The 27610-nt window shown below is 38.4% G+C and overlaps 1 protein-coding gene across 5 annotated transcripts in view; it reads left to right on the top strand.

Moving 5' to 3' along the window:
* Positions 1–21903, top strand: part of GPAT3 (glycerol-3-phosphate acyltransferase 3) — a 57642-nt gene extending 35739 nt beyond the window's left edge. For 3 of the 5 annotated variants that reach the window (XM_036853261.1, XM_036853259.1, XM_036853260.1), the window contains exons 4-13: positions 2036–2306; positions 5341–5415; positions 5946–6035; positions 8667–8760; positions 13220–13335; positions 14185–14240; positions 14788–14873; positions 15748–15876; positions 16380–16459; positions 20834–21903. In XM_036853261.1, coding sequence (XP_036709156.1) covers positions 2036–2306; positions 5341–5415; positions 5946–6035; positions 8667–8760; positions 13220–13335; positions 14185–14240; positions 14788–14873; positions 15748–15876; positions 16380–16459; positions 20834–20945 — 1109 coding nt within the window. In that variant the 3' untranslated portion in view covers positions 20946–21903. The remainder of the gene's footprint in view (positions 1–2035; positions 2307–5340; positions 5416–5945; positions 6036–8666; positions 8761–13219; positions 13336–14184; positions 14241–14787; positions 14874–15747; positions 15877–16379; positions 16460–20833) is intronic. The other 2 variants (XM_036853264.1, XM_036853263.1) reach the window with 2 other exon arrangements.
* Positions 21904–27610: the final 5707 nt, after the last annotated feature.

Genomic DNA, 27610 nt, shown 5'->3' with positions numbered 1-27610 from the left:
AAGATAATCTAATGATCATTCAAGAACTTACTTTAGTGCTCTCATTCTTAAGGTGGTTAGGTATTAGCTTTGCATGCGGGCAAAAACAAACAAAACCCACCAAAAAACTCAAAAGTGAAATCAGAAAACTTTAGCCTTTGTAAGGACTTTCCCAGCCCCCTGCCCCCCATTTTATAAAGGAGAACACCAAGTTCGGTGACTTATTGGTTAACCCCGGTCACAGAGCAAGCTGGTGGTTGTCCTAACAGAACTTGACTTTGGATTCCAGATCCTCTTTAGTTTCTACTCCAGTGCATTATGCTGCCATCCCTTCAAAAAACGGGTGTATTACAGCTCCTCCTACAGATGCACATCCAAGTTCTCCAGAGGGCAGATCACATAGCTGTCTCCACTTTCCTCATTGATTTCCTAGTAAACTGAAAGATGAGAAAATCAAAGGGGATCTTCTTTCAGGGAACTCAACGTCTTAAGTCTTGACTTTTCTAATTAATGTAAGAAGTAAATTCATTTGTGATATGCCCCATAGGAACAAATGGATAGCCATGTCACTATGTATATAGCTACTTTTTATTTTGAAGATCTTCTCATCTATTATTTTTATTCAGTGGGTAGAACCGAGTGGCAGTAGTCATTTTTCAATCTACCAAACTTATGCTACTTTAAAAAATCTTTGAATTATTTTCTTTATGGAAAATACAATAACAGCATAAAGAGGAAAACCTAGTCCTATTGCCCAGAGATAACCACTTAATGTTTCCTTCTGGACATTTTTACTATATATATATTTCATAGAGTTAAGAGTAAACCATAGTTTTAGATCCTGACTTTTTTCACTTAACATTATAGTTTTTATTAATGGATATACTATATCTCATTGTCTGGGTCTATTTTTTTTTAATTAATTAATTTTTGGCTGTGTTGGGTCTTCGTTGCTGCGCGTGGGCTTTCTCTAGTTGGCGGCAAGGGAGGGCTTCTCATTGCGTTGGTTTCTCTTGTTGCGGAGCACGGGCTCTAGGCGTGCGGACTTCAGTAGTTGTGGCTCGCAGGCTCTAGAGCACAGGCTCAGTAGTTGTGGTGCTCGGGCTTAGTTGCTCCACGGCATGGGGGATCTTCCTGGACCAGGGCTCGAACCCATGTTCCCTGCATTGGCAGGCGGATTCTTAACCACTGTGCCACCAGGGAAGTCCCTGTCTGGATCTATTATAATGAAAATGCTACAGTGAACACTCTTGCCTGCGTTTCTGATTATTTTCTTATGACAGATTCCTAGAATTGGAATTATTGAATCATCAGCAAAACCATTTTTAGTTTCTTCATGCCAAACAGATTTTGACAAAATTGCTCCTAGTTCCACACTCATACAAATTGAGTATGAGAGTACCTGTGTCATTTCTGTCTGTGAACTTTATCATTAAACAAACATATTGCTGATTTGATCATGCAAATAGGCCACTCTTTGTCTGATTCACGTTTCTTTGATTACAAGTAAAAAAGCTTTAAAATATTTATTAACTATTTATCTTTTTTCTACGAATTCAGTTCATGAACTTTGCTTACTTTTTTGCAGGAGCCTATGTTTTTCTTATTAAATAATTTTTACATATTAAAAACATCAAATTTTTGCTATTTGTGGTAAATATCTTTTGCCATTTTGCTTGCTTTCTGGCTTTATAGTTTTTATCTGGGGGAAACATAAATCTTTGTTTCTACACAGTCTAGATTTATACTTGGGGAGAGTTTGTTTCTGTGAGTTCTTTTGCTAATGATTCATAGGGAGAAGGTGCAAGCAAAAGGGTTATTGAGGACCAAATTCCTCTGTAATGAATTGAAATCATTGGGTAGAAGCCGTTTCACACAGACTCAGGGATTTTTACCTCTTTTCCCACTGCAGTTGCTTGTCTTTTATTTCTGAAATCTGCTTCATGTTACCCATTCGATTTATTTATTTGTCTTCTGCACAAATTAAAGTAGCCTCTTTGATCAGTTGTTCTTCTGTCCTATGGCATTTTCTCATGTCCTGATGCTTTCTTTTAAGGTATTATCCAAAGAGATGAGTCACCCATGGAAAAAGGGCTGTCTGGTCTGCGAGGAAGGGACTTTGAGCTGTCTGACGTGTTTTATTTCTCCAAGAAGGGATTGGAAGCCATTGTGGAAGACGAAGTGACCCAGAGGTTCTCCTCAGAGGAGCTAGTGTCATGGAATCTCCTCACAAGGACCAATGTAAATTTCCAGTACATCAGTCCGAAGCTCACCATGGTGTGGGTGCTGGGCGTCATAGTGCGCTACTGTGTCCTACTACCTCTGAGGTACGTCTCCTGCCCAGTAACTTGATGGTACAATTGGTTCAGCTTTCTTTTTAAATCATGTATGGAATGGCCACGTGAGAGTATTAATGATACTAACCCACCCCTTCCCATTTAGAAAACACCACTAAACGTGACCTCCACCAAAACATATTATTTATTCTCTCACATTTGTCCCAAGTGAAAGTGTGTATTCAGAATCCAGTATATATTAACTGCATCCGTGTTGCTCTTTCAGTCATGGAAAATTTGAGGATGGATAGAAAAGGGAAGTTAGAAAAAAGAAGAGAGAGTATTTACAGTTTCACGTTCACCAGCGCGTCATCCAAACTGTGACTGCCTCTCTTTGCTGGTCTGTAGCCATTCATAGCTGCACAGGAGAAAAAAATTCCTCAGAATGGTTACCACGGGGGAGAGAGATATTTGGAAAGGTGAATTTGTTCCACCTAGTTCCATTTTGATCACTCACTTTTCCTATTAAAAGTTCACCAGTTGGGCCCCGTTTTGGTTCTGAGTTTGCGTGCTGCCTCATGAGGAAGTAGCCTCAAAGCCCAGTTTACTGGAGCCGCAGTGTGGATCGTGAGTTGAAGGGGTGACACCGGGCAGTGGGATGAAGTGGTTACGGTCTGTTTAGCGTGGTGATGGCAGGTAGTAGCACGGGTGCCAGGCACGATATTGCTGTTGATTGTCTTGCTTCATTTCCCTGGACATGACCTTGGTGTGCTCTCAATACAGCTTTCCAGGCAGTTGCTTCCAGCAGACTAAAATTGGCACATGAGTTGAAACCTCTTTACCATCCCTAGGGTGGCCTATCCTTGCCTCATTCAGATTTATTATGCGGGAAGAGATTGCTTAAGTGTAGGCAAAGGCACATTTCTAAGAAGCGCTTTCTCTTTTCTTGTGCTCATGTTGCCACTGTGTAGATGTTGGGGTATGTCTTTGGGGAATCATTTCAGCTGTGATAACAAAGTGAAATTAGGACATACTTGCTTGAACATTAAGCCAGTGTTCCCAAAGTGGGGTTCATGCACTCTGGGGTGCACAAGATTATCCATTGTTGTGTTTGGGAAATGTTTCAGCTTTTATTTATTAGAAGTTTCTAGTCTATTTATAATTAGTGCTTCCATTGATTTTATTTTTATTCTTATAAAGAAATGAAATTTCAGTAAAGTTGAATATATAGACGAGCTCTTACATCTTCACTTGGTCCATGGGTCAAGCACCGTATCCAAGGCAACCTGAAGAAAGAGTGAGGATTTTACAGCCCAGAGTACTTGAGATGCCCTCATATGTTGGTTAGCTTTCACTTGCTGGGGGTGCCCACCAAATAGTGATATAATTCTATTATCTAGTTTAAATTTAATGCTCATAAAATAGATACATGACATAAAAAGATTCTTGCAAAGAAACCACAGATTTAGGATAATCCAGTAATATAAGCACCCAAGAACAAGAAGAAAATGGCAGAATTGAGGCTCCTACTCTTAGTACATACTCTTCATGGGAAAGAATTGCTTTGTAAATGCTTTTTAAAAGAAGCAGTTGCTACAAAGTGAGCATTTAAAAAACAGATTGTGCTAAAATTGTGTTGATGGTTGAATAACTGTGAATGTGGCAAAAACTATTGAATTGCCACTTTAAGTGGTGAATTGTATGACGTGTGAATTGTATCTCAGTAAAGCTCTTAAGCAACACAGATTGTGGCAGAAAACTTGTGTCATCTGTGAGAACTCTCATGTTGGTTCACTGAGACTGGAAAACAGAATTTTCTGTTAATTTAGCAAATAAAAATGTTCAGTAGTTCTGAACCCAGTTGTTAAACATGTTAAAATATATAACCTCTTCTGATTTAATGTGTAGGAACAAGTGATTCTCATTAGGACAAGATGGCACAAAACATTATTTTAAAACTTTTGTGTGATTGTTGGATGAGATTAAGCAGTCATTTAGTTATTGCATTAGTGACTGACATGAAAATATGGCATCCAAAGAAAAACTGAATCGGACCTTCAAATCGCTGTGTCAAAAGGTGTTAAACTAAGACTTTAACAAGGTTTAACAACTTAACAAGGTCTTTATAAGGAAGCCCCATTTATTTTGAAAGGTATAAAATCTCAGCTTTTTCTTTTTGAGGAATTCTATTTACATTTCTAAAAATGACTATTTCCTTTTTGAAAGTAAAAGCACTTTTCAAAAATGAGAAAGTGTCTGTGGAAATGAGAGGTATTGTCTGTCACCTTGTTTACTAACTTCTGAGCTATCTAGAACCACACAAGGGAACCACACTTAGATTTGCATGGAAGGATTCCTACATGGTGATATAACTTGGTGCTCTTACTATGAAAGAGCCTTTAAGTAAAACTTTCTGGTCATTTGCTATAAATTGTAAATTTCTTTGAAAAAAAATTGAATTGTGCCCTTTTGCCCCTGTCATTAAAAAGCATAGAAAAACAAGTTATTTTCAGACCTTTGCAAGGTATTTTCCTTTTACAGCCTCACCATGCCACACCAAAGTATCTCGAACAAAATAAGTTAACTACTTTCAACCTGAAATGACTCCTTTATACAGCATAAAACTCTTTTCTTATCTTATATAAGAAGTTAATATGTGTATATTTTTAAAAATTTTAAAAAATACTTCAGAAAAGCAGAAAGGCAAGACTTTTATTCTCTTCACTAGCCCGCTTAACCCTTTGATGATTGCATAGATTGAACGTGGCAGTTTTGTGAACAGATTTCCAGGCCTGCTATATGCATCTATAGACTGGTTATGTGCTTGCTGTTATTTTGAAAATGGTATCATACTCTACACATTATTTTGAGATTTACTCTTTTTTTTCCTCAAAATGTGCAAAGAAACATTCTTCCATGTTAGAATCTATAGATTTGCCCGATTCTTTGAATGGCTGCATCATATTGCATAGCGTAGATGCTCCTCAAGTTATTTACAGTTTAATTTTTTATGAACTTTATATTCCTTCCCTTTTTCCCCTACTGTTCAGCTAGGTTTTGCATTACTGTTTCTTTTCTTTTTCAGGGTTACCTTGGCTTTCATTGGGATCAGTTTTTTGGTTATAGGAACTACCCTGGTTGGACAGCTGCCAGAAAGCAGGTGAAATGTTTCCTTCCTCCCAGCCATTAATAGGATTGTCCGTTTTCTTAGCTGTGTCCACAAAGAGAATATTTGTGTGATTCCTATGTGCTGTGTCAAATTTATGGCCTCAGCACGCGCATTAAAATGCTGCTCACTTCATCTTCATAGTCTTTAGTTGATTTCCCATGATGCTTACATTTAAATTGACAGAAGTTGCTTTTCAAAAGGGGAAATGAAGAGAAGGAAGCAAATGGACTGAGGGACTCAAGGAAAGCAAGAGAGTCTTGTAGTATTGTCAAGCTCATGAGGCTGACACCAAAGAAGCTTCAGCTTATCTTGGGCAGGAATTTATCATGCGGGTCCTTGGTCAGGATTTATCGTTGGTCAGGGTGGAAGCTATTTTCCATTAGAGTTTTGTCCTAAATGCCTCAGCGAGACGGTGAGAATTGAACAGTATGCTGCTGTCAGGGAGCACATTGAAGCTTTTATTGTATTGTTTCTTAGGAGTGCCCAGAGCTGCACAATAAAATGTTTTCTCTTTCCTTCAGCCTCAAAAACCGGCTGAGTGAACTGGTCCACCTGACTTGCTGCAGGATCTGTGTTCGTGCCCTCTCTGGTACCATTCATTATCATAACAAGTGAGTGTTTGCTGGCTTCCTGCCAGCCTTTCTCTAGGTAAATCAGCGTGTGATTGACAGTAGTGGGTGGGAGGAAGCAGGTGAAATAAGAGTATTTCCAGTGTGTTCATCCCTACTGCTTAGAGCGTCACAGACATAACAGTGCACAAAAACACTTTTCAAGGTTGCGAAGAACCTAGGGCCAGGACAGGAATAAAGACGCAGACGTAGAGAATGGACTTGAGGATATTCTGGGATGAAGTGAGAGAGTGGCATGGACGTGTATACACTACCAAATGTAAAATAGATAGCTAGTGGGAAGCAGCAGCATAGCACAGGGAGATCAGCTCGGTGCTTTGTGACCACCTAGAGGGGTGGGATAGGGAGGATGGGAGGGAGACGCAAGGGGGAGGAGATATGGGGATATATGTATACACATAGCTGATTCGCTTTGTTTTACAGCAGAAGCTAACACACCACTGTAAAGCAATTACACTCCAATAAAGATGTTTAAAAAACAAACAAAAAAACCCCCTACTTTTCAAAAGCAATCCATTTGCAGAGGGAACATAATAATAAACATGTAATGACCTTAATAAATAGGCATTTATGGTGTGCAGGCCAGGCCTGTACTTCTCATAGGTCATCCCTTTGAGAAGGCACTGTGTTATCCTGTTTACGGGGTGAAGAAATGGAAGCTCTGGGTTTGGTTGTCTAGGGTCACGTGGCTAGTAAATGGGAGAGTCAGGTTTTAAACTGGATCCATGTAAAAATTTTTAAATGGTGAAGGTGACAGGCCCGCAGAATGGTGGAAAGAGGACTAGACTTGGGAATCCTGAGTCTGGTTTCTAGTCTCAGCTCTGCCACTTCTAAAATCCCACAACTGAGCCTTAAAACAGAGCCCAGCATTCTGCTTACCTCACCCCTCATCAGAGAGGAGAAAAGTAGTAAGTGAAGTTATTAGCTACATGGAGATCGTTTTGATTGTTTTTTTATTTTTATTTATTTATTTATTTATTTATGGCTGTGTTGGGTCTTCGTTTCTGTGCGAGGGCTTTCTCTAGTTGCGGCAAGTGGGGGCCACTCTTCATCGCGGTGCGCGGGCCTCTCACTATCGCGGCCTCTCTTGTTGCGGAGCACAGGCTCCAGACGCTCAGGCTCAGTAGTTGTGGCTCACGGGCCTAGTCGCTCCGCGGCATGTGGGATCCTCCCAGACCAGGGCTCGAACCCGTGTTCCCTGCATTGGCAGGCAGATTCTCAACCACTGCGCCAGCAGGGAAGCCCCATTTTGATTGTTTTTGAATTACTTTTCTGGAAACTAAATTTTATTTTTTTATATTTAATATCATTATTTTAAAAGTTCTAGGACAAGTGTCTCTTTTTTTACTGACTGGATCTTTCTTAAAAAATTTAAAATTTTTTGTACAACTTTTCAAGGTTACTTGCCACTTACAGTCATTATAAAATATGGGCCACATTCCCCGTGTTGTACAGCATGTCCTTGAGCCTGTCTTACGCCCAGTAGTTTGCACCTCCCACTCCCCACCCCTCTGATGCCCCTGCCACACACACTTTTAACCACTCGTTTGCTCTCTATATCTGTGTGTCTGGATGTTTGTATCTTTTTTGTAGAAGGGAAACATTTCATCATTTGGCTTTACCATGTGTTACCAACATAAAAGGCCCCTTAAATTTCTAAAATTACAGGATTTGTGATTGGGCTGTGAGTTTTGGGGTGAGGAGTAGAAGAAAATGTTTTGGTAAAAGTGTGATTAGAGGAAACATCTTCTACAGAAAAGGAGCTTTAATTACATAGAGAGGAGTTCACAGCTTATTGTAGAATTGCTTCTAATTTTAAGGAAAACATACTAAAGTTGTCATGCATTTGGTTCCCTTTCTTCTCTGTATGGGTCCAAAGAAAACCACTTTGCTTCATTAGTGTGAAATACCATTTGAACTTTAGGACAGAGGTTGGCACACTAAACTGTGGGCTTGTAGGTGAATTGTGGCCCGCCATCTGATTTTTGTAAATAAAGTTTTATTGGAACACAGCCACGCTCATTCATTTATGTATTATCTGTGGCTGCCTTTGTGCCCAAACAGCAGAGTCCAGGAGTTTTGACAGGGATTGGCTGGCTAGCAAAGCCTGAAGTATTTACTCTCTGGCCTGTGATAAGAAGAGTTTGCCAACCTCTGTTTTAGGGGGATAGGAAGGAGGAAACTACAGTGAATTTACTCTGGATCATCCTGAAGCCACTAAAAGTGATACTTATGAAGATTGAAATAATGTGAAAACACTTATGGTAAAATAAGTAAAACTTACATATCACAAAGTTTATTAAAGTTATGGAATCTTTGTAATTCAGTCTAATGTTTTAAAATTATTTTTTCATCGTAAAAGGACAATATGATCATTACAGAAAAGTGATATAAATGTATGTAAAGGGAAATCATGGACCCCTCCTCCTATACTCTTACCCCCCTCCCATCATACTGCCTGGAGACAACCTTTTTAAGATGAGCCTGTATACTTTGAAACTTTATTTTTTTAGTGTACTTTTAAAAACAAAATAGCATGAATTTCTACATGCTGTTCTGCAAAATAGTGGCCATTTTTCAAGATTTAGTATTAACCATTGTTTGTAATTGCAGGCAGTACAGACCCCAGAAGGGAGGCATTTGTGTTGCCAACCATACTTCACCGATAGATGTTTTGATCTTGACAACGGATGGGTGCTATGCTATGGTAAGAACAACGCGTTGATATTTCAAGCGTTGATATTTCGAGTAATTGCATGTGTTGTGGATTGTTCAAACTTTTGTTTTATTTTGGCACAAATTAGAAAGTTAGTTTTATATTAGAAAGTGATGGGGTTATACTATGTAAGTATATAAGTTATCAATATTAATATATTTACATGAGGAATATATAGTGCAAGAAAAAGAAGGAAAACAGCCATTATATTTAAAGTAGTAAGAAATTAACTTAATGAAACCTAGACATACTTGAGCATGATTGGACTTTATAAAGTTGATTCCATCTTGCTTGTAAAATTCCTACAATGTTTAATAAGCAATAAAAAAAGTAAAAAAAAAAAAAAAATCCCTGCAATGTTTAATGACACTTTGAGATGTTAAAGTCTTCCTCCTTAGAGCTGTACAAATCCCTTACCAGCCAATTAGTTGTCTCCCTTCAGGGAGTCATATGCAATTAAAGAAAAAAAACCTGTCCCTTTAATGAAGATCAAGCAAGGAAGGCAGATATTTATACCACATTGCCTTTCTCAGTTCTTGCCTACAGCCACAAAAGAAAAGAAAAGAAAAAAAAAACCCATCAACAAACCACAAAGTCCACAGTAAAAATCAGACACCTCAGAAGACTTTTTGTGGCATTTCTGGCATGTTTTCAATTCAGAGGGTGTTTTCTGTCACCCTGAAGAACTTGTCAAGATTTCCTTCCTCTCTTTTATGTATATGTCAAGTAAAATTTGGAGGATCACTAAAGATGTTCTTTCCTGCTGGCAGTAAATATGCCCTAAGCCGGCGTGTGAATAGAATAATGGGAGAGGAATCCTGGGGAATCTTCTTTTCATATCTCATGGTGCTGGCTTGTGCTTCAGAGAGAACAGATGGATTTTATTTCACGTGTCAGCTCCAGTGACTGATAGTCATGGTCTGGTGTGCTTTCCTGGGAAGGCATTTGAAGGGAGCCATTATTTAATTAATTAACTTATTTATTTTGAGGTATAGTTGATGTACAGTATTATATAAGTTTCAGGTGTACAACATAGTAATTCACAGTTTTTAAACGTTATACTCCATTTATAGTTATTATAAAATATTGGCTATATTCCCTGTGCTGTACAACGTATCTTTGTAGCTTATTTATTTTCTACATAGTAGTTTGTACCTCTGAGTCCCCTCCTCCTATGACTGATAGTCGTGTTCTGGTGTGCTTTCCTGGAAAGGAAGGCATATGAAGGGAGCCATTGTTGATTTAAGTGTCTGCTGCAGATAGGCAAGTAGGGAGTGCTGGCATGTGTGTTGGTAGCTGACAATCCGTGGCTTATACAGTCATTGAGGGGGGTTTAAAGACCTTTGTAAAAGCTTCTAGCTCACTGCCAGATATTTAGTCTGTCTAAGATACAAGTTCAGATATATAACTCTTGGGCAACCACATTTTAACACTTTATTAAATTTCTCTAAGTTGTGGAGCTCTTTCTGAATTTAAGGAAGCTTAAACCACCACTCTGAAAAGACTTAATGGGAATTGGTAGTTCTTAACCTTTTTTAGGATAGCAATCAGTTAATATTTATGTATCCTTTTTTTAGAAAAACAACAACATACATTCGCATCATACAAACAAAATTTTGTGTATAATTTCAAGATGTTTATGGATCCCAGAAAGCCCATCCAGAGACCCCAGAAAGCCCTTCCAGAAACCCTCATGTTAACAATCCTGGATAGACCCCACCCAGTTCTGGGTGTATATAATAATTCCTTGCATTTATGTGCGCAAGCACTTTCACATCCATTGTGTTTGACCTTCTCTGTAATCCAAAGGGGTTAGGGCTGAGATGTTGTAGTTGAGAAAGCAGAGGTTCAAGCATCTTAACCAACTTGCCTAATCATGATTTTGTGTTTCTGATACAATATTCATTCCCTGTCCTGGTCAACAAAGAGTTGAGTATAACTCATTTGTGACTGAGGGCCTCAGAATTTTGTTAGCATCTTCCATGCTTCTTGATCGTATATAACTGCAATTACAGTTGCAGTATACAATTGTATAATTTACAGTATTAGCCAAGGCTTAGAAAAGCATAGAACCTGCGAACTTTCTGATGGGTTGAGTGATAGAAACCAAAAGCCAGTTGGATTTCTTTCTTTATTTTTTTAGTTTTAATTTTTTAATTGTAGTTGAGTACAATGTTATGTTAGTTTCAGGCGTACAACATAGTGATTCAACACATATACATTATGAATTGATCACCACTATAAGTTTAGTAACCATCTGCCACCATATAAAGTTATTGCAACATTATTGACTATATTCCCTATGCTGTACATTACATGCCATTACTTATTTATTTTATAATTGAAAGTTTGTACCTCTTAATCCTCTTCACCTAATTTTGTCCCCCCTCCCTCCCCCCGTCTCCATCCTTTCTAAGCCAACCAGATTTAAATCAGAGGCAGCAGAGGGCAGAAGTGGGAGGAACTGTACAGCTAACCTCCAGAGGTTGTATTTGTCCTCTTTTGGCTAAATATAAACTATACATCAAGGTCTCTTCTTAGTGGCTTTTCAGAGGTGTTTTTTTTTTTTTTTTCCTTCCTAAACAAAGCTCTCTACTTTTTTTTAAAATCTAGAAATATTTTCTAACTTAGAGAGAAATTTTAATAATAAGAATGTTGCATGGAACATCCATATGCCCTTTATCCACATTTACCTGTTGGTAACATTTTGCGCCATTTGCTTTATTATTTACATTCTCATGTGCTGCTTTCTCTCTCTCTATGTAAAAATGTGTGTAAAATATTTCTATTTTTAATATGTTTATATGTCATATTTATGTGTAATGCTAATATAATATTGGAAATCTGAGTCTGTAACAATTCATTCAATTCATCAAGTTCTTTCTTAGTTTTCTGCAACCTATATTTGTATCTCCCTTTTCTTCACAGTGAATACCCTTTTTCCCAACAATATCAACATGTTTACTCATTTTCTCAATCCTATAATACATCTAAAATTGCTTCAGAATTGCTTCACCTGTTTTACTACAAAAAGAAAAAAATGTTGTAAAAAGAATTCAGGGTATTTTGCATTTCTTGGTACCCCACCCAAGATGGAGCAGATGTGGTCAAATACTATCTTTGTAAATTTCTTAGATTTTTTTTTTTCTTCCCCCTTTCTTCAGTGTTCTTTTATTCATTTGAAATACAGTTGGGTTCATTTGTTTAAATTTGCTTTCACTTTGCTAGTTGCATCCTTGTTGATTTATTTTTTAAATTTGTGAGACATTAATATGCTTTGAAATGTCAAAACTAGACAAAAAACTACACTCATAGAAGTCACTCCACCCATGTCCATTCTACCCCATTCCCTCCTATCCTTGTAGGTTTCCAACTACATTGGTTTTGCATATGTTTTCTTTTTGTAGAGATAAACAAATACATGTGTATACTTCCCCTTCCATCTAACATGAAAGGTGGCATACTTTATTTGCTCTTTTGCAATTGCTTTTTTCACTTAATGATATCTCCTAGAAATCACTCCTTATCAGTCATAGAGATCAACCTCATTGTTTTCCTAGTTGCATAGTACTCCATTGTGTGCATGTACCATGGTTTATTCATCTAAGTTCTTATGTTTGGAAATTTAGGTATTTTCCAATATGTCGCAATTACAAATAATGCAGTTATAACTTTGTGCATATATATTTCCATTTTGTTGGAGGTATATCTTCAGGGTAAATTCCTAGAACTGGCATTATTGAGTTGAAGGATAAATGTATATGTAGTTTTGATAAATTTGCCAAATTTCCTGCTGTGGGTGTTATATTCTCCTCATCCCAAGCAATGTATGAGAGTGCCTGTTTCCCACAGCCTTGGCTCAGAGCGCATTGTCAAGCTTTTGAATCTTTGTTGATTTGATGGGTCAGAAATCGTATTTCAGTGTAGTTTTTTTTTTTTTTAAATATTTATTTATTTATTTGGTAGTGCCGGGTCTTAGTTGCAGCAGGCGGGCTCCTTAGTTGCAACACTTGGTTTCCCTAGCTGTGGTATGTGAACTCTTGGTTGAGGCATGCATGTGGGATCTAGTTCCCTGACCAGGGATCGAACCCGGGCCCCCTGCATTGGGAGCATGAAGTCTTAACCACTGCGCCACCAGGGAAGTCCCTCAGTGTAGTTTTAATTTGTATTTCCCTTATCTTGACTGAGTTGAAAGACCTCTACTTTTTAAAGCTAGAGTAAAGCTAGTATAGCAACATAGCTTAAAATTCAAAGACGCTACTAAAGAATACTTTGTGCTTTTATTTGGCCAGTCATGTCCTTTGAACAGACTAAGAACTTCAGTCAGTAGAAGAAGGCCAGTCTTTTCTCTGAGTGGGGAATAGGAACTTACTGGTACTAAAAAGAAAAAAAGGCTTTCTTTGGACAACTGTGCCTTTGCATTTTCCCCTTTTTCTCATGGTCCTTCTAGGTTGGCCAGGTTCATGGTGGATTGATGGGAATTATTCAGAGAGCTATGGTCAAGGCTTGTCCACATGTCTGGTTTGAACGCTCAGAAATGAAGGACCGACATCTGGTTACTAAGAGGTAAGCAGCATCATTACACAGTATCCATTGGGGTAGCATAAAATCTTTTAAGCCTTGGTCTTCCTGCCAAAGAAGGCAGAGCAGTACTAAAGGTTAAAACTAAAACATATGGAGCTCTATTTGTGGTTGGCCTTTTCTGGTGAATCACCTGTCTTAGCTAGATTTAAAAATTTTTGAATTCTGTAGTCATAGTGGGATAGATGATGAGATTAGAAGGCCCATACATTTACATTGCCATGACTTAGATATAGTCCAGTCACTGAATTTTTAAAGTTGAAAATTACTACCTTGAAGGTAAATAACTGGTAACAGTTGGCTGAATAAATAGATGGTGGATTAAGTGTTTGCTGAATGACCGTTATCACTTAAATCCATGTAGAGACAGACAGAGCTAATGCTATTTATGGAACAGGAGAAGGAACTTCTGGGGCTTGGGGTACAGTTGCTTACCAGAAACCTTTGTTTGGAAACAGCTTTTTGCCTGAGGCCTTTAACTGAAGGCACTCTGATCATTGCTGTAAAGATGAAGGTGGGCCATGCTTTTAAAAGTAAAATGGAAAGTACCGGTTGAAATCTCTTTAAGGTTAGAAAACTGTTCCCCATCTTGAGATTACTGAGCAACGGTATATACTCTGGCAGCTGTAATCTCTCTATCTCAGCTCTACCAGCCTTTACACTTTTTTAAGAAAGGGACCAACTTGAGTTTATTTTCTTTACTTGTATCTTATTTCTTTCCTCCTTATTGCTTTACAAGTATATCTGTGTTAGTAGAGAGTAAAGAATACCAAAGAGGATTCCCACCTCTCTCTTTTTTAAGGTATAATTTTGATTCTTTGTTTTTCTTCACAGACTAAGAGAACATATTGCTGATAAGAAAAAATTACCCATATTAATCTTTCCTGAAGGTAAGAAGGGGCAGTGCTTATTACCAAGCTTTAGTTGATAACAAGTACCAAAAGTATATGAGGAATTGGATTGTTCTAGAATCGGCATTCTTAGTTCAGATTTATGCTGTCCTGTAGGGATGAGACGGCCTCTGAGCTAGTAATTCCCTGCTTTCGTTTGAGATTTGATGGAAGTCCTGGTACCTTTTTGACCTTAGAAGTTGTTTCTGGGTAATTAACTTAGAAAGGTATTGTCCATAACTTTTTAAAGTCCTTATTTTAAGATGTGCTGAAATTGTCACCTGTTGTGAGGAAATTGTATCTTTAGAGTAGCCAATAAAAAAGTAAAATTCGTTATTAAACCTGCTTAGAACTGTCGAATTACTACTACTTAAGCAGGAATTGATTTGTAAAATGATACTAAAATATCTGTAATTTTTTTTCTTTTTGAAAAAAAATCTGTAATTTGATATGACTTGAATATTTTAAATTATTTTATATCAAAATGATTCCTTTTAAAAATGACTGCTTTAAAAAATATTCACCCTCTACTCCCATTTCCTTATAGGAACTTGCATCAACAATACTTCAGTCATGATGTTTAAAAAGGGAAGCTTTGAAATTGGAGGAACCATATATCCAGTTGCAATTAAGGTAAAACACCCTCACCCCCCGCAAAAGAGGGCAGTGACTTGGTAATGTTATTTTGATATAATTTCAAACTTAAAATTTGCAAGAATAAGGAATACTTGTGGACTCTTTACTCAGATTGACCAATTGTTTACAGTTACCCCATTTGCTTGATCACTTTTTCTCTCTATTGAGATATGTATATAGATATGTGGGGTGGTACTGTGCACCAGGCCAGTGTCTGAGTACTGAGGACACCATGATAAGCAAAACAGATACTGTTCCTCCTTTCACCCACCTTCCAGTTAAGTGGGGAGACAGATATTTAAGAGTCATGTCAATAACCCTCCTGTATCAGTGCTCTCTGGCTCTAGTCAGGGGAGTTATATGGCCTGGTTTGCTCTTTGGGTTTTTTTTGTTTGTTTGTTTTTTAAATTTTTAATGGAGTATAGTTTTTTTAATTGTTCTTTTAATTTTTTTTGGAGTATAGTTGATTTACAATGTTGTGTTACTTTCAGGTGTATAGCAAAGTGAATCAGTTATACAAATACACATATCCACTCTTTTTTAGATTCCTTTCCCATATAGGTCATTACAGAGTATTGAGTAGAGTTCTCGGTGCTATACAGTAGGTCCTTATTAGTTATCTCTTTTATATACAGTAGTGTGTATGTGTCAACCCCAATCTTCCAATTTCTGTCTCCCCCTCTTACCCCCTGGTAACCATAAATTTGTTTTCTACATCTGGTTTGCTCTTTGGATCCTTTCTGTCAAGTGAAGTAGCTTCTCTTTTTTGGGGGGTCTGATAGAGATGTTTGGCTTATCATCCACTGACATGGATAAGAGAAACTGTCTCTTAATTCCTAACTGGAATGCATTTTCTTTTCTCTTTTCTCAGTATAATCCTCAGTTTGGTGACGCATTTTGGAACAGTAGTAAATACAACATGGTGAGCTACCTGCTTCGAGTGATGACCAGCTGGGCCATTGTCTGTGATGTGTGGTACATGCCCCCCATGACCAGAGAGGTATGCCATAGATAACAGCTGGTCTTTGGTGCTTTATCTAGTCAGATAAAGGCAAGAAAACCTTTACCTGAAAACCTGGGTGTCTCCCTTCCTTACATTAGCTATAGTTGGACTTTCTGCTTTCTCAGCATTAGTCATTAAAAAGTATATATACCTAGCTGTCTTCAAAATCAAGCTGGTTTTATATTCAGGGACTCTTTTCCATAATAGTTTTTACAATTGCCATTGGTTTCTTGAACCTACAGATATTGTGGAATTTTGTATCTTGAATAAGGCTAATATAGAGCATAATAAACATATATACACGTGATAAAAATATTAAACAATACAGCACTGCATTTTCTTGATAGAACAAATGATATTTGCTATGATTCAGAATAGAGCATATTTGAGCTAAAATATGAATCTTATACTTTAAAACAAATCTAAATGATTGTGAGACATTTGAAAGCATTATTTGAAAACTCTATCTTAAGGAAGTACTTGTGATTGTTTTTTTCCAGGAAGGAGAAGATGCAGTCCAGTTTGCTAACCGGGTTAAGTCTGCTATTGCCATACAAGGAGGGTTGACTGAGCTTCCTTGGTAAGAAATTTTTCAGAAGTATTATCACTTGTTTTTAAATTAAAAAAACTCAATTTTTAATAATGTCATTTATTATGTGTGTTAGCTGGAGGTTTAGCTGACACTGACAGTGGCTTATACAGCATAACGATGGCTTAACTAAGATAGATTTCATCTCCCGTACGTAAACATAGGCAGTCTAGACTGCTATAACAGCTCATTCTGTGTTTGTCTACCATCCTCCGTGTGCTTCTACTTTAGGGTCCAAGATGGCTGCTCCACCTCTACCTAGTGAGTACAGCAAAGTGGCTAGCAGGGAAGAACTAAAACAAGAAAGACACATTCATGTCTTTAAGAGCACAGGCTGGAAGTTGGACAAGCCACTCCCACTTGTATCTGTTTGAACTGACACCTTGCTGCAAAGGAATCTGGGAAATGTAGTCTTTGTTCTGCATGGCCATATGTCAAGCTAAAATTTAGGGTTCTTTCACCGAAGAAGAAAGTGGGAATCGATTGAGAGGAATGGACCCTGGGAGGCAAGGGGCAACTTACAGATTTGTTCATATTTAACTCCAGCTATAACTATATTAAAGAAAACTTAAAAACTTGACAGGAAATAAGTGAAATATTTTAGGTATGGATATCTATGGCTTCAGTTTTTTGTTTCTTTGAGCACGATTGAATGTAGGTGGGAGTATTAGTCTGCTCAGGCTGCCATAACAAGCTACCATAGACTGGGTGGCTTAAACAACAGAAATTTATTTTGTCACAGTTCTGAAGGCTGGAAGTTCTCTGTTGTGTCTTTTTTTTTTTTTTTTTAATTAATTAATTTATTTATTTTTGGCTGCGTTGGGTCTTCATTGCTGCATGCGGGCTTTTCTCTTTAGTTGCAGCGAGCGGGGCCTACTCTTCGTTGCGGTGGCTTCTCTTGTTGCGGAGCACGGGCTCTAGGCATGTGGGCTTCAGTAGTTGTGGCACATGGGCTCAGTAGTTGTGGCTCACGGGCTCTAGGATGCAGGCTCAGTAGTTGTGGCACATGGTCTTAGTTGTTCTGTGGCATGTGGGATCCTCCCAGGCCAGGGCTCGAACCCGTGTCCCCTGCATTGGCAGGTGGATTCTTAACCACTGTGCCACCAGGGTAGCCCTGGTGTGTCTTCTTATAAGGGTACTATTCCCATCTTGAGGGCCCAACACTGACGACCTCATCTAAACCTAATTAGCTCCCAAAGGCCCCATCTCCAAATGCCATATTATTGGGAGTTAGGGCTTCAGTACATGAATATTGGGGGGCACACAAACATTTAGTCTGTATCAGTGAGGGTTATAATAGGAGATTGATTCTTACACGCACACAGACATAAGATTTGCAAACTGGCACAAAATAGTCCATACTTCAAGTCCTGTAAGTGTAATAAAGTCCCTGCTGTCTTTTTGGTGTTTTGAAAACACTTGACATGAAAAGTTCATCGGAGACAATTTTGGTAATGTTGTAGGAGCAGGATGTGGCTCACCAAGTCAGGCTGTCAGCCAGGCAACCAAAGCCTTCTGCACCCGCAGAGGGACGCAGGACTGTTTAGGGATTAAGCCTCTGGAAGAAGGGCTGGCTAGATTCTTTTTTTTTTTTTTTTGAAACTTGACTCATTCATTTTAAAATTTATTTATTTATTTATTTTTGGCTGTGCTGGGTCTTTGTTTCTGTGCGAGGGCTTTCTCTAGTTGCGGCAAGCGGGGGCCACTCTTCATCGCGGTGTGTGGGCCTCTCACTATCGTGGCCTCTCTTGTTGCGGAGCACAGGCTCCAGACGCGCAGGCTCAGTAGTTGTGGCTCACGGGCTTAGTTGCTCTGCGGCATGTGGGATCTTCCCAGACCAGGGCTCGAACCCACGTCCCCTGCATTAGCAGGCAGATTCTCAACCACTGCGCCACCAGGGAAGCCCTGGCTAGATTCTTATATACCCTTTAATGCAAGGGTGGGGAATGTCTCTAAAATATTTTATCCATTCACATACCTTGAATACAACTAATTTCACCTAGGAAAGCCTGTCTCTGGCATCTGTCATGCTAATGAACAAACTACTAATTTCTACAGTGAAAACCCATTTCTAAAATTCATTATGCTAATTAACAAACCTTGGGAAGTTGATGGGAGATCAAGATAGCTGAAACCTTATAGTGGCACTTCTGGAGGGTGGCCTTCTGATTAAATGCCTAGTTGACCACTCCAGGAGTATGCGTTCTTGATGTAGGGCAACTCACTTTAGGGCCCTAAAGTCAAGACTAGGGTTAAGACAGGTTAAGACTAATATTTGTATTACACTCTCTAAACTGGAATATGTGAAACTAAATTGCAGACATCCTACCATCATGAAATGACAGGCTTACCGATGTCCTAGTTTACAGATGTCCTAGTGACCCATGTTTATATGTGTATCGGGCTTCCTCTTCCTTGTTCATTGTTTTCTACTCTTTATCCCTCTTCCTCTTACCTGACATCCCAGCCCTGCTCCTGCCCTGAAGCCATTATGAAAAGCTTAGAGCTTTGGATCTATAGCGTCAGATACCAAGGAAAGGAAGAAAGCCTTGCGAAATAAAAATAGCCTAAGGGAGTTAGCTCCAGGACAGACTCCCAGTCAGCTTGGGTTGAACGAAATGGCAGAAATGATCCTCAGAGTTTTAAAATTTCCTTTTATCAGGCCATCTGCAGTTTTATAATAAAAAGTTACTTTTAATTACCTGGCCTCTTCTTTAAAAAGAAAATAGGCTCACTGCCTTTCCAGATGTGTTTGTCATTTGGATATGAATTAACATGTCTAGATTTTTTTTTCCCCTAGATTAAATGAGAACTTAATTGTGTCATCCTAAAGTGGCTTTTATATATGGCTGTTGCCCTCCTTAAGAACTAAGATCTGCTGTCATTGCAAAGGGGAATTGGGTAAAACTTTAAAGTCTCTAGGGGTGGCAAGTCACAGCTGGGATGCCCAGAGCAGCATGAGGTTTACTTGAATGCTTGTGAGGGAGAATTGTGTAAAAATAATGTCAGGATGCTCAAGGACAAATGTTGCTGACTGAATTTTTATCTGTTTTGGCCTGGACCTCAGGAAAGGAGGAATGGCCTTTCTTCTGTCTCTCCCTCCCTTCCCTAGTTCTTACTATTCAGAATTCACATAAATGCTCTGAATAGTTAAGAGACAGCTCATGTGGATAAAAGAGGCTCTTGTGGACAATTCTGGAGACCTAACGACAACTTATAACCTTATTTCATGGAAATTTCCTACAACTGACCCCCTGGAAGATTTGTGGACCGAAGTCTATTTTTAAGTTGAGGACCTCCTGGTGGGCCGTGTCTTAGTTTTGACTTTAGAGGCCAGGACATGGCAGTTGTCTCAGGCAGCCGTCTGTTTGTAGGTCAAGTTCTGTCTTCATGGCATTGAGTTCACTGGCTAACCTATGATCCATTCATCATCATTAGAGAGCACTTGGTAAACATTCATGCTTAGCTGGGTTAAAATTAAACAGGCAGAGAGTATAAAGTAAGCAAGTTCTTGGTCCACGCTCTCCTAGGAGTTAAAATCTGAAACATGAGATTAGGAGAGAGAGAGTGGCTCTGACAGTCCAGTCCCCTTCCAGCTCTTCCAGCTTGTTGTTTCTTTGTGTTGTCCAAAGAAGGAAGGGCACACAGAATACTTATAACCCAGGCAGGTCTGTTTTCTCCACTCTGGAGAGAGTTCAAAGATTCACAGGCTCTGAATTAAGGAATGCTGCTTACATAGGCACTATTATTGGTTGAATGCAGTTTATGTTTTTGTTGCTTGTTTTATTTTGAGTCTGTTTTGGAATATGGAAGATTATAAATACTTGAAATATAGTGGTTTGAATCAAAACATGACTTGTTAGACGTAGGATTAGATTTGAATAATGACGAACCCATTTCTCTTTAAGGAGTTTACCCACACATACTCAGTATCCTCACCATTTCTTGTGTGTTTATTTAAAATTTTCCATATGGCTTTCTAGTAAGATATAGGTCGATTTAGATTAAAAATACCTAGTACTTTACTTTCCTTGGGGAAAAAGATAGGTAAACAATCCTAGTTTTAATACAGTATCCAAATATTGAATATAGCAGCCCTAACTTCTAAAAAGAAACTGAGCAGAGAGATTGTTTTATTTTAATCAAACATCAGAGAGATTGTTCCTGCCTTAAAGTAACACAGGTCTGGTTGAGTGGCAGAGCAGAGATTGAAATCTGGTTCCTTCTGCTTCCAAATCCAGTGTTTTTTTGCCTAATCGCTGACCAGCTGCTAAATGTCATGGCACGGTGCAGCATGTATTAATAGGTAACCCTTTTAAATCACTGCTGGGAGTATCTTTTATTTATTTGTCTTTCTGTTCTCAGGGATGGAGGGCTGAAGAGAGCCAAGGTGAAGGACACCTATAAGGAAGAGCAGCAGAAGAATTACAGCAAGATGATTGTGGGCAACGGATCTCTCAACTCGGAATTAGACTGAATGCCACCCAGGCTTTCCAGAACTAGTCCTTAGAAATGGAATGTGGTGGAGTATTTTTTGGAGGGGAAGGCGTGTTGTTTTGTTTTACCGTTTTTGTTTTTTATTGTTAATCTTTTCTACCGAGTGATTGTCTCTACCTCTTTATGCCAGAGGCAGAACCCACGGTGCCCTTTTTGGCTTTTGTTGTTGTTATAGCATTAGCCTCATGAACTGTAAGGTAGTTCACTGAGTTTGAACAGATTCTCTTTTGTAAAATGATGACGTCATTGTAGATTGAATGAAATATTTGTACAGGAAAACGTGCTTCTAAAACACTTTGGGAACTCGTGTTTGGAACTCGTTGATATGGTAATTCTCAAGAAAATACCCCAAACTTTGTTCATGATCAGCTTTCTCACGCTCTTTCCTCCCACTCCCTTTAATCACTGAAACAGGGATTACACACCAGTTTGAGTTACTATCATGGTTTTGTTCTACTACAAGGTTGAAAAGAAAAATGGAAGACAGTATTTAGGAGAAAGGACAGCTTTGTGGCCACTTGATCTGGAAGTTGAAAGGAAATTAAATATTTTTTATTAGCGTGTTAGAAGAGACATCCTGTTTGGTGAGCTTTACCGAAGGAAAGTGAGTCCACGTGCCTATGTGTGCACACTTCTCTGCAGGCAACTTGCAAATAAACATATGTTAGCCAGCAACTAGTGATAAAGTTTTTAGTTTTCCCGTTTGTTTACTAAAGGTACATACCTAAGGCGTCTCCCATCTACTGATTTGTTTGATCTTGTAACCAAACACATTTCAGATAGGAGGAGCCTTTGACAAAACCACAGATCACACTGAGTGTCTTCAGCGGGGGTAGGAGGAGTGAAGTGTGTGGCACTGTCCTTCCCCCTCCACCCCTTTGTCCTTTATTTCAGAACTTTCCCAGTTCCTTAAACAGGAAAATAAATGGTAAAATTACCTTTTGGAAACTGAGCCTTAAATTTTTTAAAGGGGAAAATAAGTGTTTCCCGACTCCGCAGCATAAGCAATGTTGATAGCAATATAGTGCAATCAGAGTGTTATTCCTCTGCTGGTAACCATGTACAAAATGTGACACTGTCTTACGGTGAATATAAATAAATTCTATATTTCTAAACGTCTGTTGCATTATTTTCCCTGCACCTCCACCCTCTTACCCTCTTCTGATTTTGAGTAAGTTAAATTCTTTCTCATTACAAACAAGGATTGTTTGTTTTTCATTTCAGTGACAGAGTTAGATTTTCTGGGACTGGAACATCTGGGAAATGTGAAACATGAACCGCTGGTTTTGGTGTGTTTTTTCTTTTTTTTTTTTTAGCCTAGTTGTCTGGACTCTGACCCTTGGATTCCGTTCTTTTGCAGGTGAACTCAGGCAACTCTCTCTTAACTGACTCTAGGTAGGCCTGCCCCAGCGCTATCAGTGTGTATTCTTCTTATCAAGCTATAGGGGTTTGATCCCAAGGGAAGATTTGCAAACAGGTGACCATCTTGGTCAGCTACTCTTCTCTTCTCACTTCCTCCCAACTTTTCCCTTTGCTCTTGCTTTAACCTTTGCCCCCACCCAAAACAAACAAACAAACAAAAACTCTCCTGAGGGTGAGCTTGACCGAAAATCAGCAAATCCAAATATGTATGTTGGGGTGACTCTTTGTCTTATTTGTTTTTTCTCAGAAGATTTCCTTTTCCTTTTTCCTTTTCATATTCAGTATAGCTTGAATTAATAAATCCATTTTATCAATTGGGTCAGTTCTCAGAAAAGCTGATAGAACAACTAACAGCTGTTTTGTTTGGACACTGATAATATGTATCTTTCCAAGGGCACTGTGAAAGTAATAATGCTGTCATGTATTCACTAGAAAATCTAATGCTATTTTAATCAGAACCTTCTTGTAAGTCTTTGACTTACACAACCAGTTTTCAGGTTGTTTTAGGAATTACAATGTTACTGAAAACATATTTTTAGAAAGCAAATACTGCTCAGATTTAGCTTATGCTCCCTAGAACTCCTTCTTTGGACTTGCCTTCCCTAATATTATTTTATACCCACTTTAGAAATATTGTGCCCAAAATATTGTGTGTATTCCTGAGTCTTCTGTAATTGTATGGGGATATCAAGGGTAGGCAGGATTTGGTAGAAAAATCCCATTAGATAAGAACTTTCATCTAACCCTTGTACAGATTCATTCACTGAGCCTTGAGGTTGCCTTTTTTTAGTCCTACCCTTTGTCTTGGTGACATTTATAGACATCGAGTTTCAGGAATGCCAAGGGTTTCTGAAATGTCCTGGCACATTCTGGGACTGGAAGAGCAGCCATGTCTGAATCAGCAAATACACTCAGAGCATAGGGGGAGTAGTCCTGGATCACAGCCTGGGACAAAGAACAGTGGCAAGGAAAGTTTTCTTGTATAAGCAGACTTTCCAAGGCCAACTCAACTTTGTCTTGGTGATTTGCCATTATCCCCTCGGTGCACATGCTGCATTTGGGTTATTCTATTGATACCTGCAAATATATGATAAGGGCTATTGGTTTCTCGTGACTACAGAAAATTTACTGTGGTCATGAGGGCTGCCTCTTGACCAGAGTTGCTCTCAGTCATTGTTTCTGAAATATGGTACTTTCTTAAACGTGGTACTGCAGATCTAACCTGCTTCTTGCTGGGTCTGAGTAGCTTGTGCTGGGAGGCTGGCGGGGAGGATGGGATCTGGGATTGGTACCGAGAACTAGGGGCCTTATTAGGAACTTGACAAAAGCTATATGCTTGCTTTTGTTTTCTTAACACTGGTTTCTAGCGAATTGATGCTACTGGTGTTTGATTTTTTTTTGGAGTAATGGTTAAGATGAGATAAAGAGTCATAAAGACATTTTCTAATTGTGGCTCTAGCACTCATCAGCTTTTCAGCCTTTGACAACTTACTTCTCTGATTCTCACTTGTCTTCTTTCTACTTATTGTGTAATTCTAGAACACACACAAATGTATATGAAGGTGTGCAGGTACACTTTAAGGGCAATGATAAAAATAGATACCTGCATGCTTGTTACCAGGCCAATAAGTAGAACATGACTGGATCCTGGAAGGTATGAAAAATCACAAACTGTTATTCCATTTACAGTCAATGGACAGTAGGGTTCCTTTTAGCTTATTGTAAATATGCTTGCATATCTCTTTTTAGGCATGCTCAAGAGTTTCCCTAGTTGTTTGTATAGTAGGAATTAGGACTGCTCCAGGATAGGGTATGAGCATTTCACCTTTAGCGTAGAAGCAGCCAAACATTTCCAAAAAGGTTGTACCATTTTACACAACCCAGCAGCAGTGTATCAGAGCAACATTTACATTTAGTGTAATAACATATTTGGATTTATTTTTAATCTTGTTTTGTGCTTTCTCTTTCTTCCATTTTAAAAATCTCTCTCTTCTTCTTGCCCTCTTTTGGATTTATTACTTTATCCATTTTCTCTACTTAAATTGGAGTTCAGTGGTCTTAATTTGTTTTTATTCTGTGGTTATTTTATAAATTTCAACTTGCATACTTATCAAAGTCTAAAATTGATCACTATCCTTATACTCCTGAATAATACAAGGACCTTGAGTTCCAGTCATTCATTCTTCCTACCAATTTATATGATATTATGCATTTTAATTACTTATATAATCCCACAAAATATTGTCGTCATTGTTGTCATCATCATCATTTTGGTTATTTTATATAATCAGCGTTTACCCACACGTTGACCACTTTCTTTCTTATTCCTTACCTCTTTTATCTCAATCCTTTCATCCGGGATCACGTTCCTTATTGAGAGTCTGCTGGTGGCAAATTCAGTTTTTGTTTTCTGAAAGTTTATTTATTTTGTATACATTCTTGAAAGTTGTTGCTGGATATAGAAGTTTATGTTTATATCAACAGTTATTTTTCTCTAAACACATTAAGGATCATTCCAGAGTTTCTACTGAGAAGTCAGCTACCAGGCATAAATATTACTTCTTTGAAGGTAATATTTCTTTGAGTGTATTTAAGATTATTTGTTTTTGTTATTTTACCACTTCACCATGATGTATCTAGGTGTGGATTTCTTGTTATCTATCTTGCTTGTGACTTGTTGGTTTCTCATCTGTGGTTTAGTATTTTTCATCAATTCTCAGATATCCCTTTCAATAATGTCTTTTTCCCATTTGCCCTCTCCTGTCTTTCTAGAAGTCTGCTTAAACAAATATTAGACTTTCTCACTGTATCCTACCTGTCTCTTCATCTCTTTTTTATATTTTCCATTTCTTTGCCTCTAGCTAGACTTTTTTCTGGACAATCTTATGATTGTACCATTTCACTAATTCTTCAGTTCTAATCTACTGTTCTGTCCTGTCACTGAGTCTTTAATTTCAGTTTTTATATATCTCATTTCTATGAGTTATATTTGATTCTTTTTTTTTTTCCCTAAATTGAAGTACAGTTGATTTACAATGTGTTAGTTTCAGGTGTATAGCAAAGTGATTCAGTTATTCATATATTGGGTTGGCCATAATATCTTACAGAAAAACCCAAATGAACTTTTTGGTCAACCCAGTATAGCTATATACATATAGATAGCTATCTCAGATTCTTTTCCATTATAGGTTATTACAAGATATTGAATATAGTTCCCTGAGTATTTGATTCTTTTTCAAAAGTGCTTACTCTTCAATAAGTTTTGAAGCATCTTACATGTATTGATTTTATATGTTTTTCCTACTATTCCAAAGTCTTCGATCTTTTGCGAGTCTGAGTCTTTTTTTCCCCCTGTGGCTTCTAATTAATGGAGTCATTTCTTTGTGTGGTTAGAGAATTTTTATGATGATGTCATCTTTGGAATTTTATCTGCCTTCAGGCCTTTAGATCAGGGATCAGCAACCTACAGCCCATAGGCTAAATCCTGTGCTCTGCCTGTTTCTGTAAGATTTTATTGAAGACAGCCACACTTATTTGTTCACTCACTGTCTGTGTTTGCTTCTGCGCTAGAGCAGCAGAGTTAAGTAGTTGCAACAGTGACTGGATGGCCCACAAAGCCTAAACTATTCACCCTCTGGCCCTTCACCTGGAATAGTTTGCCTACCCCTGCACTAGGGCACAGTCAATCCAGGACTACTTTAAACTAACTTATTGGCTTGAGGTTTATTGAACCATGTAAATAGTGAGAATTTAGCCTGTAAACCCAAATGAGGCCATCTGGTGGTTTTGAATTCTCTGCATAATGTTTTTGAGATACATCCATGTTGTTATGTTTATAAGTAGTTCTTACCTTTTAATTGCCAAGTGGTTTTAAATCCTTAGGGGGAATTATTTTTCCCTTTCACTTAGCACTAAGGTTTGACACAGACAATTTATCAGGCTGGCATCTGGGAGTGAGGGATGGGTGATTTCTACTTTCTTCTTACTTAAAGGGTGTAGCCCTTTGAGATCCCACCCTTCAGGGAAGGGTTTCTAGTTAGACTTCCCACCTTGGGCTGGCCTTCAGCTTTGTCTCTTGTCCCTTAGGTCATTGAGGCTCTGGAAGCCACTGCTGAAGTTTGCTTGGCTCAGCCAACACCCTCAAGGTGAAAGCCAACAGCTGGCCTCTCTGCTCTGCTTATCTACTGGGATAACCTATCTTCCCTCAGTCTTTGGCTTGAGTAGTCATAACCTTCTTGCTAGTTTATGGAAGCCGTCAAAATAATTTTCTTTTATCATATAGAAAGAGGGTGGGTACATGTTGGTAGAAATAAAAGTTCTAGAAAGCAACAACTTTCAAAAAAAATATAGTTTCTCTGAGTCATTATTTTAATATAAAGAGCAAAAAAACTTCTTTAGAATTATAACTTTGAAATTAAATACTCTGCTGAAGGCTTTTTATAAGATGAAGTGATATACAGGAAGATATGGACCAACACAGGGAAAGTTAAGAGGTTTTTAGCATACATACTGCTAAAACCTAACAGCATGAAGGCAGCTGAAAGCAGGTGCAGTGGTGTGTTCTGCATTTTTGGGTGACTGGCAAGTTCTCTGACTGCCCATGTTACAGCCTGGGCTGAGGTCCCATCAAAACCTTTGATGGCCCTTCATGGGAGTCAAAAATCCCCCTTATGGGCACCCCCTACTGTTGTAGGAAGCATATAGCAGTTCTGGCTACTTGTTGGCCTCTTGGCTCTATGTCTGGAAAAGATGGCCAAGATAGCTTTGAAAATAGAATATTTATACTCTGTCTTGGTGAACTAAAATATTTTGAATCCCTTTGAGCTCTAAGCTATGATTAGGGTGTGAGATGCCTGGAAGACTGGGAACAAAGAGTCAGTCTCTTCGCAAGGTGAAATATGATACTACTATTAAAAATAAGTGAAGTTATTTATTTTTGAGTAGGGTTGAAAATCGTATCCCTTAAGTTCTTGCCAATTGTAAAAAGCAACTGGGAACCAAAGCTTTCTTGGGAAAGCATTCACATTACTGTTTCTCAAGCTTTATAAAGTAAAACACCTGTATTTGGTGACTGCTATGTGTGGCTGTTCTGGGTCTGGGGACACAGCAATGACAACGGAAGACAAAGTTGCTGGGCTTATGGAAATCCACTAAAGCAGGTGGAAAACAAAAAAATCAAGAAACCTGTTTGGACAAAACCATCACAAGCAATTCAGAGTGATC

The sequence above is a fragment of the Balaenoptera musculus genome, chromosome 5, assembly GCF_009873245.2.
Source record: "Balaenoptera musculus isolate JJ_BM4_2016_0621 chromosome 5, mBalMus1.pri.v3, whole genome shotgun sequence".
Classification (NCBI taxonomy): domain Eukaryota; kingdom Metazoa; phylum Chordata; class Mammalia; order Artiodactyla; family Balaenopteridae; genus Balaenoptera; species Balaenoptera musculus.
This window is presented reverse-complemented; position numbering and strand designations above follow the sequence as displayed.